At 41.2% G+C, this 14322-nt stretch overlaps 1 protein-coding gene across 2 annotated transcripts in view; it reads right to left on the bottom strand.

Moving 5' to 3' along the window:
• CFAP61 (cilia and flagella associated protein 61) overlaps window positions 1-14322 on the bottom strand; it is a 296810-nt gene that overhangs the window by 160727 nt on the left and 121761 nt on the right. For both annotated transcript variants that reach the window (XM_025399395.1, XM_025399396.1), the window contains exons 14-16: window positions 10521-10647; window positions 7175-7252; window positions 1839-2045 (exon numbers count right to left, since the gene is read on the bottom strand). In XM_025399395.1, the coding sequence (XP_025255180.1) occupies window positions 1839-2045; window positions 7175-7252; window positions 10521-10647 (412 nt within the window). The remainder of the gene's footprint in view (window positions 1-1838; window positions 2046-7174; window positions 7253-10520; window positions 10648-14322) is intronic.

Genomic DNA, 14322 nt, shown 5'->3' with positions numbered 1-14322 from the left:
AACTTTACTGTAGTCAACTGGGGATTTATAGCAGAATTTGGGAATTCTTACTCAAATTATTTGGAACTGCTTCATACACTTGTTTTAAATGAATATGTGAAATCAACTGGAAGTGCAGACTGAGAAGAAATCGGTTTCCAAGCATGTTTTTAGAGGCTATATACAACAGTGTGGAACATATTCCTAATTCATACTATTGAGGTAAATGTATAAACATTTAATGAAATGCCCAAGGTATTATTTTTATTATGGATGCAAAAGACTTTCTCTAACCCAGCACATCCAGGGAACTTCATGAATAAAAACAAGAAAGTAATATCACATCCTGAAGGTCACAAAATTGGCATTTGGCCAAGCGCAAAGTAAAAGAAAACTGTGCAGGACCAGGATTTTCCAGCAGAACTGTTACCTTCCCATCTCAGTGAGCTCAAAGCTGGGCCATTTCATTGCCATGGTGCTGCATTTTGATAGCAAAAAAAAAAAAAAGAAGCTAGGGCAGAGTCCACATCCCACTCAAAACCTTTTCTGTTTTTCTTCTTTCTTCCCCATTCCCTCTGGACTTCTCCAAAAGGTTTTCCGAACTTCTCCAAAAGGTTTTTGTTAAATAAAATACACTGGCGAGATTATTGCTATGTGTATGTACTAACACACTTTAGATTGTTTAATAAATAGACATGTTAATAATAAGGCATTTTAAGATCTCTTAGCTCCCTTTTGCTGATAAGAAGAAATGAGACAATGTCAAAGACTCTAGGCAGAATATGGGAAAGTTTGAGTTCATGAGTGGAATCTTATGGGGCAACTTCTACCTGCTCTAGTGGTTGAATCCCTTCACTCCAAGTCTACATCAAGTTGAGGACCAATGTTGTCAGTGACTGAGAGACCAATTTGCAGGAAAAAACCCTTGGGAATCTAGCTTGAAAACGCCCTTGCCTATGGAACAACCGGACACCTTGTATGAGTGTGTGAGTGTGTGTGTGGGGGGCGGGGGGGAGTATATGTGTGAATGCATGAGTGTGTGTGAGAGTGTGGTATATGTGCATGAATGTATGAGAGTGCGTGGGGTGTCTGTGTGTGTGTGTTTGTGTTTGTGACTCTTCTAGGCAATGGGGATATAGCTTTGAACAAGACAGATAAAAGCATGGCTGTGTTCATGGTAAAATTGATAACTTCAGTTGGTGGTGAGTGCTGTGAGGAACACTAAAGTGGGATGGGATGTATGCAAGTAAGATGGAGGGTGTGCGATCTGTGCATGCACATACACACCAGGTATACACATCAGATTCGTGTCTATTACCACAGTATTACTCCATGCAAGTATGGCAAGTGTTACATGGGGTTACATCGGCATCAGGTATCTCCACACTTTCTCTCCATCACCTACTGGGGGTGTGTACAGTGCTTGTTTGGAATGCTGGGATAGCACGCCAGTCTTCTAAAATAGAATTAATTTATTCTATGGAATCATCACTGAAATGTTCTTTGCTTGAAGGAATGAATAGGATCATGTTGGTGCTGCACTCGTGCATCATAAAAAATTATTAGATTTTCACATCTCTTAGAGCATTTTTGCATGGTTTTCAGTCTGTTTTGTCAATATAGAAAAGCCAACATATTTTACTACCAATGATATTAGTTGTGATTGTGTCAGAAATTCGAAGCCTACAGAATGTCACTGTAGTCTATGAAAAAGGCAAAACTAAATATGGCCATTGGAAATTCAGACCCATGTTATCATCAAAACCCATCATGAGAGGAATGAATAAAATGTGGCACACAACACCAACAACATTGTGAACACTGACCTGCTGGGAAAGGGAATCGCACCATTCTCTCACCTTGCCTTCTCTGGATTTTGGGTAAACAGGGTAGTAGAGACAGGATTTAAAGCCTAAACGCAGGATCTCCTTCAGAAAGAACTTGGTGTAGTGCCGGAAAATGGGGTTGAGGGCAAAGTGATGCATGTGCCCGTGTTCTTCGCGCTGGTGGTGACTGAAGTAGATGAAATCTTCAATGTTGTAATGTGACCGTATGTACTCAATGTCCTACAGAAGAGACAGAAGGGATGGTTTCTACAAGCATTTTAAACAAATGGCATGCATTTTGTGATAAATATCTTTTAAAAATTACTTTAGGTATGACAGTAAGAAATGTGTTTTTCTCTTCCATATTTGCCACCTCATCTTCACGGTAAATTTTTTAAATTAGAAATTACATTTCCTGAGAGCTAGTTGTTCTGATGGATTGTCTTTGGGGGATGGCAGCAGAGCTTGTAATGTGCTCCTTCCACACCCATGGCTGCTATCAACTCAGAGAGCCCCAGTCTCTGCCGTTGGCCAAGCAGCAGGACAGCAGCTCCATACCACTCAGGCAAAGTGAGCACAAGCCAGTCAGCGCGAGAGACCGAGCCCATGGGAAATTAGGGAGTCAGGCAGACAGAGCCACTAGTGTTCTCTGATGTGTTACCATTCACCTGTTAGTGTGGAAATGTGTCACCCCCAAGTCACACACTTTGTTTTGTTTTGCTTTTCTTCATTTGAGACAGAGTCTCACTCTGTCACCCATGCTGGAATGCCCGGCGTGATCTTCGCTCACTGCAACCTTTGCCTCCTGGGTTCAAGAGATCCTCCCATCTCAGCCTCCCAACCAGCTGAGATTTCAGGCGCCCACCATCATGCCTGGCTAATTTTTTTTTAGTTTTAGTAGAGATGGGGTTTCACCATGTTTGGCCAGGCAGGTCTTAAACTCCGGACCTCAAGTGATCTGCCCGCCTTGGCCTCCCAAAGTGCTAAAATTACAGATGCGAGTCACCATGCCTGGCCCCAAGTCATACACTTTGATTACATGTATGGCTGGCTGGCCTACAATAAAACTGCATAATTGGGCCTTATCCCTGTGCACTTCTTAAACCTTCTATCCCCCTTGATGTGTAATATTTTTACAGTGGAAGGTAATTTAAAGAATTGATGAGTGTCTTCCCATGTAAAGGAAATATCAGGCACACTGCTCTTGTTTCCACAGGTCTGGTTCTGGTTCCCCCTCTGTGCCCACACTGCACTGGGATCCCAGGTCTCCTTCATGCTAACTGTGCCCTGGGCCAGCCTGTCCTGTGTCACCTCCCAGCAGTGCACACTGTCAGGAGCATGGCAGGAGGGGAACACTCCAAGGTGGGTGTGACTCTCTGATGACAGCAGCAGTAAATGCACCCAAAACGCAGGAAAAATCAAATCATATGCAGGTTGCAAAACACCAACTTATATTTCTCCTTGTTTTCCACAGTAAAATTATTTTAAAAGCCTACTTTCAAGAACAGAAATTGGAGAATGCAAGGCCCCTGATGTGTTCTGTGATCAGCAAGGCTGGCACCAGCAAATCCATGAAAACTGTGGCATCTGTGGCCAAGCTTCTCGAGGTCCCCTGCCTTTCCAGCTTTTGTCACAAAGCACAGAGGAAACAGAGCTCAGGGTAACCGGGCCAGTGGCGGTACCCTAGGGCAGTTCTGGCAACCTTTCAATCTGCATTGACCCTGTAATGGCCTTTATACTATAAGACTTCTCTTTAATTACCAAGGAGGCATCCCTCATTATAAAATAAAATGAGTGATAAGTATAGGACTGAGAAATCATTGAAAAACAAAAAGCCAACAGAGGTTATTAGCCCAAAACAGCAGATGGGCCATGTGCATCTAATTTTCTTCCCATCCCAAATCCCTTAAAATAACAACAAAAATTATTTTTGGTGTAATGAGAGCATAATGGAGGACAAAAACGTTAGGCAGTTTTACATTGGAAGGAAACCCTACCACTAGGTGAAACCTTCTTACCTTGGGTCACCTGGAGTCCCTGCCTGTCGGCTGGTACTCCATTCAAGCACACAAGGGGAAGCCAGACACTGCCATACCCTCCCAATCAGACAGAGGGACGGTGGCACTACCAGTGACAGGGGAGACGCCATGGAGAAACATACAAGCACAACTGTCAAGGATACCCATGCCAGCCACTCAAACTGATCATTTATTCTTTCACTCATGACAAGGACAGACTTTTGAGGAAAACTTTTGATTAAAAAAGACCAGCATAGAGAAACATACAACTTACTACAGAGAAGACAAATTATTCAGGAAATAGCAGAGAATTAAAAAAAGTTCTACAGAGTGTACTCAGAGAGATCAAAAAGGATCTTGCATGTAATAAACAAGCTGGTACCAAAAAGGAACAATGACAGAACAAGAGACTTGGAAGTTAAATAGATGAACTCTGAAATAAAGATTCCAATAGACTACTTGGGTAATAGAATAAACACAGCTGAAGAATTAGAGATTTGGAAGACAAAATTGAGGAAATCTAAAATGATGAGTAAAATGTAACATATATATGTTTAGAGACATTGAAGAATCAATTCAAAAGATCTAATATCCATCTAAAAAAGAATTTAAGAAAAGGAGAATGGAGAAAATGGAGGAGAAGAAATAATTAATGAAATCATAGAAGAAAAATTGCCAACAGAGACATAAGATACTTCTTGGCAAAATTTCAGAATTCCAGAGACAAAAAGAAAATTTAATTCTCGAGAAAGAAAGCAAACAAACACACATTTATTCATAAAAGATCAAGAATCAGGTTGGTATCAGATTATATTTTATCAATGACATTAGATACTGGAAGACAACAATCTGATGAGAAATAATTAGAATGAAGCTGGCGCAGATGGCTGATGCCTGTAATCCCAGCATTTTGGGAGCTTGAGCGGGGGCAGATCACCTGAGGTCAAGAGTTCAAGACCAGACTGGCCAACACGGTGAAACCCCATCTCTACAAAAAATACAAAAATTAGCCGTGTGTGGAGGTGCACACCTGTAATTCCAGCTACTCAGGAGGCTGAGGCAAGAGAATTGCTTGAACCCGGGAGGCAGAGGCTGCAGTGAGCCGAGATTGCATCACTGCACTCCAGCCTGGGGGACAGAGCAAGACTCTATTTCCATAATAATAATAATAATTTGAATAAGAATTCTACACACAGCCAAATGACTATACAAGTAGGAGGACCAATGAAAATTTCTCATATTTGTGTGGATGCAGGGACCTTACTACCCAACACCGTCTCTAAAAGAATAACTAACTCCAAGAAATATGAGATCAAAAAGAGGAATAAATCTAAGAAAGAGAAAAGTGTGCAATATATTAAAGAAATAAAGCCATGTGAACATCTCGATGTCAAAAACACATTTGATAAAATTCAACACTCATCCATAATAAAAACTTTTAATAAGATAGAGAAGAAAATTTCCCTTACTTGTTAAGGGATATGTATCAGAAACCTACAGCCACGATTATGCTAAATGGAGGAAAGTAGAGAATCATTCCATTAAAATCAAAAACACCAGAGAGGCAGCTATTACTAACACTATTACTCAATGTTGTTCTATCCATACACTAAAACTGGAAAAAGACTAAAGGTATAAATATTGAAAAGGAAGGTGTAGCAGGTTCTCTTATCCAAAGAATCCTAAGATGACCGCCAGGACAGTACCTGTCATCCCACATCCCTCATGCTCTTCTGCAAAGTGACTCTGCCACACCCCCATTGAGAGAAGTCCGCCTCCACCGCTTGTGTCTGAGCGTGCCCTCTAACTGCTCTGACCAGTAGAATAGGGTAGAGGTGATGCTGTGGCAGAAAAGAGAATCAGCTGAAAAACTTTCCAAGCTCAAAGATATTTCATAAAGGTGACTGAATACAAGATAAAAATACAAACACTAGTAGTTTTCCCATACACAAGACAAACATTTAGAAAATATGAGAAAAAGTGTATACTTAGAATACCAAGAGAAATCATAAAACACGTAGAAATAAATGATCAATGTCTAGAACTGTGTCAGGTCAGGGTCTCAGCAGGAAACAGTATGATCAGATAAGGATAATTGGAGGTGGGTTTAACAAAGGAAATATTTACAAGGATGGGGCAGGTGTAAGAAGATAAGTAGGGACTGTGCCACAGCAACTGCAAGCTATTCCCACCCTAAGAGGGTGGCACAGGAGGAGGGCTGGTTATAGGAATCCAAAAGGAGAGCATCATGAAGAGGCTGCCTTGAAATGTCAGGGAACTCAGTGGAGATCAGCCTGCTGAGGCATCAGACATCACTGTCCCCTCCTCCTTCTGTCAGGGCTCTCCATCCACCAAACCCAACGGGCAGCCAAAAGGCAAAGGCACCCATAATGCTGTGCCCATCGGTCAGGCTCCCTGGGACAGAACAGGGTGGAGAAAGGTGGAGAGTGGACTCACAGGACAAACAAAAACCTGTATGGCACAAAACATGATGCAAAGAAAACCACATGAAAGCAGCCACAAAACGTTTCTGAAGAACCCAAAAAGTTAAACAACAACAACAACAACATAGAAAGCCATGATCCATGATCCTAGTAGGGAAGTCTCTATATTTTAATGTCAATTCCGCCTAAATTGTTCTATAGAATTCACACAGGTACAACTATATTAATAATAAGCATTACAAGGTTTGGGAGAGGAAATAGCCAAGAAAAAAAAATAAGAAAATTTAGAAGACACCAAATGAGAAAACACTCCTCCACTAGATATAAAAGCACATGATAATGCAATAGGTATCAACAGATAAATCCATGGAAAAGGAGAGTTTAAAAATCGACATAGGCATATAGAAATTTAATAAACGTAAAAGCAGCATTTTAAAATCAAAAGGGAAAGAATGGACTATTCAGTAATAAATGCTTTGAAATGGCTGGCTGTGCACTGGGAAAAAATAAAATGACATTTCCATTTGACATACACACACATATATGATATATGTAACAAGTGCAAAGAAGAATGCTGGAAAGGATAAATGCATCACTACAGTAGTAATACTTCGGGGAGAGTAATGGAATATATCAATATGTGTATAGGTGGTGGAAAGTTATCTGAGTTTTTAGGGTGAGAATGTTTTCATGTAGTCTTTGTAATATATTAAATATTGTGAACTGCAAAAAAATGGAGAATTGCAAGTTCTCCAACTGGGACAGAGGCAGATGATGATGATATCCATCAGAAAAAGGAGGCATTCACATTAAATAAGTAAAAGTACAACTCCAAAAGGGGCATTTGGGCTAATTCATGATATAGCAAGGCACAATCAAAGAAATTAATATCCACTTCACAATTTACCATTTCATTTCTGATCACTGCAATACCAACTATTTGTTCCGCAACTTCAGCTACAAATGCCTGCAGCAGTGTTCCATCCTGAAAAGATAAGCATATATTTTAAGACCCTTAAAAGTATGGCTATGAATATTTCTGTAAGCAGGCAACAGTGGGTCTTAACCACGTTCACATAACAACAACAACAGAACAAGCATCTATCAACACCTACTTTGGGTCAGGTAGTAAGTTAAACGCCCTCCCTATGTCCACTGGATCCTCACACCAACCCCATGAGATATTATTATTATTATTATTGTTATTATTATTATCAGTTTTGAGATGGAGTTTTGCTCTTGTTGCCCAGGCTCGAGTGCAATGGCATGATCTTGGCTCACTGCAGACTCCGCCTCCGGGGTTCAAGCAATTCTTGTGCCTCAGCCTCCCAAGCAACTGGGACTACAGTCCCTCAGCTAACTTTTGTATTTTCAGTAGAGACGAGGTTACACCACGTTGCCCAGGGTGGTCTTGAACTCCTGGCCTCAAAGAATCCACACACCTCGGGCTCCCAAAGTGCTAGGATTGCAGGCGTGAGTCACCACACCCGGCCTCAGGGTTGAGACTTAATAAAGTTAATAATTTTACTGCTTCATCAAGGATATTCCTTAGTGAAACCAGCTTTTCCTTTCCTTTTTCTTTAATTGACATACTTGTAGATTTACATGCAGTGTAAGAAATAAAACAGAAATTTCTTATACACGTTGTTCAGTATCCCCTAATGATAACATTTTGCATAACCATAGTATAATACTACAAGCAGGAAACCAACACTGTTACAATTGTGTGTGTGTGTGTGTGTGGTGTATGAAGTTTCACATGATTTCATCACCTCTATAGGTTTATGTATCCACCACTGTAGTCAGAATATTGAAGAATTCTAATACCACAAAATCCCCTGAGTTGTCCCCTCTGTCCCCATCATCCTCACATCCTTAACCTCTGGCATCAAATAACCTGTTCTCCATTTCTAAAATATTATCACTTCAAAGTGTCATATAAATGGAACTCTAGAGGATATAACCTGTAGGGGTTAGCTTTTTCCCCACTCAGTATAATTCTCTGGAGATTCATCCAAGCCGATACATGTATCAAGAGTTCATTTCTTTCATTGCTTAGTAATATTCCATGGCATGATGTTCCACAGTGTGTTTAACCATTCATCTGTTGAAGGATATCTGGGCTGACAATAGCTGCTATGAACATTAGTGTAAAGTCTTCGTTTCTCTGGATCAAATGCCCGCAAGTGCAATTGTTACACCATAAGATAGTTGCAGTTTTAGTTTTTAAATAAACAGCCAAGGCTGGGCATGGTGGCTCACACCTGTAATCCCAGCACTTTGGGAGGCTGAGGCAGGCAGATCACTTGACACCAGGAGTTCGAGACCAGCCTGGCCAATGTGGTGAAACCCCGTCTCTACTAAAAATACAAAAACTACAGGCGGGCACCTGTAATCCCAGCTACTCATGAGGCTGAGGCAGGAGAATCACTTGAACCCAGGAAGCGGAGGTTGCAGTGAGCCAAGATCGCGCCATTGCACTCCAGCCTGGGTGACAAGAGCGAGACTCTGTCTCAAAATAAACAAATACATAAAAATAAAAATAAAAAATTAAACAGCCAAAATATTTTCCAGAGTGGCCACACCGTTCTACATTCCCACCAGCAACACTAGAGATCCAGTTTCCCCACATCCTCGCCAGCATTTAGCAACTAGTGGCATCACTGTTTTTTGTTTCAGTCATTCTGATGGCTTTGCAGGGATATTCCACTGTGGTTTGCTCTTTCGGTAGTTACTGGGATGACGGTGAAGAACACCAGGACCACTAGGACATTTGCTGCCACTTCTGTGACCTACTCTGAGGTGGCACTGGCTTCACCCACCATTGCTATTGCTTTTGCATCATAAGTACAGATCTCAACACAGTGAAAAATGAATAAAACAGTTTTTACCTTGCAGACTCCCAGAAAATCCATGTTTCAGAGGCCCCCAAGGTTCTTTAGGCCACACTTTGAGAACCAGGGCTTGACTTCATACCACTTAGAGGGCCAGGAGGGAAGGAGCAAAAAATGAAGAAACAAAGAGTCCAAGACAAACCAAAGCAAATACCATGTGCTGAAGGGAAGTTGTATTTTAGTTTACTCTGATGCCTTCGTAAATAGTGAACATTTGTATATACACCATTATGTTTAGGTGTTTGGTGTCTTCCTTCTGATGACTTAAAAATTAACTAAAAGGTTTTTTTCCAAAAGAATGAATAACTGGAACTCCCCAAATGACCTCAACAGTAGAATGAAGACATAAATGGTGGTATATTCATGCCATAAAATACTTCATGCTATAATATGAATGACTCTTACAAACATATTGCTGAGCAAAAGAAACTTGATATCAGAAAACAAGTGGTATGATTCCATTTATGCAGAGTTCAAAAATAGGCATAGCCAATCTCTGATCTTAGAAGCGAGGTGGTATTAACTTAGGGAAAGGCCTGAGTAGAGGCATCGGGGAACTTCCGGCAGGCTGTGGTTAGTCTGTTTCTTAAAATGTGCTGGTTACATGGTGTATGCAAATTGTGAAATCCACCACACTGTTTATTGGTTATACCTCAATAAATTTTGTTCAAAATAAAATGTATCAAAAAAGTGACTATGCACAATATTCTTTAACTATCTGCATCTTTCCATGTGTAGTTAGATTCACTGGCATGGCCCTTAAGATAGCAGTATTAATTTATAGACTGCCATAAGCCTGACTTTTGCCATAGCACATACATGCATTACTACACTAGAAAGAGAACCCAACACTTCTCATGCAGGATCTTTCCCAGACCATGTAATCCTGGGGGATGCAGCCAGCTCAACAAAAGGGTCTGGTCAGACTCATCATTCAATAGGCTCAAATAGGGTCCCACTCCCCTCAATCTGGTACCCAGTGCTGCTGAGGTGGGCACCAGATACCCATGGATTCCTAAGCTACCCTTCCTTAACCACGGTCACACTGTATCTACCTATCCCAAAAAATAGGATCTATCTCATTTTGATACGATTGTTTGGATCAAGTCCAAACTTTCTATCTTCATGAGAAGGATTTTGGGTGTCTGATCCCTCTGGGGGATCCCCACTGAGAATGGTTGCACTTCCTTAAGTCCCAGTCTCCATGGTTTCCTCTTCTGCTCCCATCTTCTAACTCTATCTCCACTGCCCCCTGCCATATGATTTTCCAACTCAGATCCAAGGAAGTTTCAGGGCTGAATCTACATGGGTCATCACAATGGTCCCATATCCTGAGGTCTGATCATATCACGTACTTACAGGGTCTTTGCGAGCCTTGTTGTAACGGTCTAAGTCCTCCAATATGCTTTTATTCAACATGAGGGTGCTGACAAGATTTTCCACACCAGGAGTATCCAAGAAAGTGGCAAATCTTATATGAATGGACCTGGGTAAGGAGAGGAATATATTTTTAAGTTAAAGTACTAAATATGTATTCCCCCACAAATGGAGACAGAATTGTAACATATCACACTTATATAAAATAATATCCAGTAAAGTATGTTTATATAACATTGGGGTTTGAGTAATTGTAAAAGTAACTCATTTCATTATAGAAAACCTGAAACACAAAAACGTGTGAAGAATAAGGTAAATATCACTGATAATGCCATTAACCAAAGACAACACAGAGACACTTTAAATATTTAGTTTACAATAGCACTATGATTTATTTCATAAACACAGTCAAAATCCTTCCAATTTTTAAATTATGTTAGGAAGAAGTCACACTGCACCAGGGCTGGCTTCATGGGTGTGGGACCCACACAACGCTGTGTGCTTTGTAGAGCCTCACACTCACAGCTTATTGCTCTGAGGCCACCGTTCAAAAATTCTTAATAATTTTATCTTTGACTTCATGTTTTTAAGTGAAGTTAAGTGACACAATGGAGCATGTCAGGGGCCTTGGAGCCTCGGCTCACGTGTGCACCCCACGGTCTCTCCATGATGCTTTTCTCCCACCTGTTCCCTGCCCCTGGCACCCTGGGCCCTAGAGAGCCTCCCCATTCCTGCCTCACGACAGCTGCCTCCTCCTTCTGCCAGGGGTGGCACTGGTTGCATTGGCTGGGGGAAGCCCGTGTTCAGCCAACACCCAGTGGGGTTCCTGGACAAGGGTATAGAGAGGCTCATGAGTCAGGTACATGACACGTGGAGTCTCTGGTCAGACCAAGGGGGTGGCTGTCCCCACCTTGGGCAGGCAGTGCCATGGTGTGTTTGGCTAGCAACTCAGTGTGGACCTCCTACCCCTCCTCCACCCAGGGGTTCAGTGCATCCTGGTGCAGAGGGTGCAAGCCCTTAGTTGGATGCCTGTTTGCCATGGGTTGGAGCTCATGGGAAGGAGAGACTGATTGCCCTACACGAGGCCAGAGCTTCACATTTTCATTTTGCAGCGGGTCCTGTACATTATGTAGCTGGCCTTGCAGTGAATTCTCTGCAGTTACTAGGGTATTATTACTCAATGGGACAATTCCATTCCTCCTTGTGCTGATACAATAAAATATCCTAATCTATTTAACTGTCAACTGTAGGGAACATCTGTGCTTAAATTTTAATACATGCTTCCATATTATGAACAAAGTATCATATTTGCAAAGAACAATATCTATATCTATAATTAACTAATAAAAAGATGAACAACTCCATCTTAATAATGTTTATGGGCAATTTTAAGTGAAAGGTAAGAACTTTGTTATATGACCACCTTACACCAAAATCTAGTTCAGTGGATTAAAGATGGAAATGTAACAAACAAGACCACAAAAGCACTAGACAAACACTCAAGAGAATTAAAAACATATATCCACACAAAACCTGTACATGAACGTTCATAGCAGCATTATTCACAATAGCCCAGGAGAAAACAACCCAAATGCCCACCAACTGATGAATGGATAAACAGAGTATGGTTTATACATACAACAGAAAACTATTCAGCCATAAAAGAAAATAAAGTACTGACGCATACGCCAACATGCATGAACTTTAAAACATTGTGCGAAGTGAGAGAAACCATATACAAAAAGGCACGTGTTGTGTAATTCCATTTATATGAAATGTCCAGAACAGGCAAATTTACAGTGATAGAAAGTTGGTTAGTGATTGTTGGGGGCTGAGGGGAGAAGCGAATGGGAGTGACAGCTTGATAGGTACAGGGTGTCCTTTGGGTGATACAAATGTTTGAGAACCAGATAAAGGTGGTAACTGCACAATGCTGTAACTCTACTACAAACCACTGAATTGTACATTTGAAGTGGGTAAATTGTATGGCATGTTTATTACATCTCAATAAAGCTGTTACAAAAATATATATAATGCCAAAATAATTGAAAGAAAAAGGGAATGGCAACTAATAGCAAAAAAAAAAATAAGCTGGCATAGCTATATAAATATCAGATAAACCAGATCTTAAGGCAAAAATCATGAGAAAAAGGTCTTTGTTTGATAATAGAAGTTCACTAGGAAGACATAACAATACCATATCTATAGGTGTCTAACAATAAAGCTCCAGGATACTGAAGTAAAAATGGACAGGGTTATGAGAAGAGTTTGAAATTTACCATCATATTGGTAGAGTTTAATATGGTAGAGCTCTCTCAGAAACTGGTGTCAGACAACACATTTAAGATACTGTGGAAGATCTGGACAAACTTCAGCTAAAGTACGCTATATCCCCCAAATGAAAAAGACATGGCCATCTAAGAGTTGTCTCACTGTTTCCATTCCAAAGCCCTCCAGCCAACTGTCTTTCCTGTCTTAGGTAACGACAACTCCATCCTTCCAGTGGTTCAGGCCCAGACCTTCGGCTTCATCTGTTTTCTTGCACACCTCTCTTTCAGCCTCACTTTGGGCTGACTCTACTTTCAAAATGCATCTAAGAATGGAACGACTTCTCAAGACCTCCAATGCTAGTCCAGTCTCCACCACCTCTCTCCTCGGTTGTTGGAACAACATCCTAGTGTCTCTCCACATTTCTGCCATTGTCCCTGACAAGCCATCCTCCACCAATTTGCCAGAGCAATGCTTATCAAATGTTAAGTCAGATCACAAGACTCTTATACTCAAATTCCCAGTAATAGAGGTGTTCTTACCCTCTTTTATGTGTACGGCCCCTCTCAGAATGTTTTTAAATGAATAAAGTAAGATACATAAGATTATAATATATGAGCTTCATTAAACAAACACGATTCAGCAGGGAATCTAATAATTACCATAATTTTGCTACACTGACGAGCATAAGCTTGCACTCCCAGTAAAAGCCAAAGTTCTACAGTGGCTGACAGGCCCCTCCCTGACTCCTCACGACCACAGCCTACTTCCCTGTGCCCTCCCTCTGGATTGCTGCTTGCTCTGACTCATCTCCGAACAGTTGGCTTCTTGGTTTCTCTGCTCTGCGGCACAGGCCACCGTGCTGTTCCTCAAACATGCCAGACATAGTCCCTCATCAGAAGTTCCTACTTGAGGAAGTTCCTACCTCATCAGAAGGTCCTACTTCATTAGAAGTTCTTACCTCATCAGAAGTTCCTACCTCAACAGAAGGTCCTACTTCATTAGAAGTTCTTACCTCATCAGAAGTCCTACCTCAACAGAAGGTCCTACCTCATCAGAATTCCCTACCTGAGAAAGTTCCTACCTCATCAGAAGTTCCTGCCACATCAGAAGTTCTTACCTGAGGAAGTTCCTACCTCATCAGAGGTTACCTCATCAGAAGTTCCTATCTGTAATTCTCCTCCAGCAAATCTATGAGCCTGTTCCATCACTTCAACATTTGAGTCTTTGCTGAAACTTCACCCTCTCAATGACCCTGAAACCCTATTTAAAATTTGGACCCTGACTTTCCAACCTCATTCCCTTTTCTATTTTTCTCCACAGCACTTCCTACTTTCTCTTTATTTTTTTTTTTCACTGTTTGTCTCCTTCCACTAGAATAAAACTTGACAAAGATGGGAGTGTTGGTCTATTTGCTCACTGCTGCCACCTCATGGCTAGAGCAATGCCGGGCACATGGTAGATGCTCAATAAATAGCTGTTAAGTGAACTAATCATGAAGCTTGCATGGAGATAG

The sequence above is a fragment of the Theropithecus gelada genome, chromosome 10 (assembly GCF_003255815.1).
Source record: "Theropithecus gelada isolate Dixy chromosome 10, Tgel_1.0, whole genome shotgun sequence".
Lineage (NCBI taxonomy): Eukaryota > Metazoa > Chordata > Mammalia > Primates > Cercopithecidae > Theropithecus > Theropithecus gelada.
The sequence above is the reverse complement of the archived record's forward strand: the minus strand, read 5'-3'. Positions and strand labels throughout refer to the sequence as shown.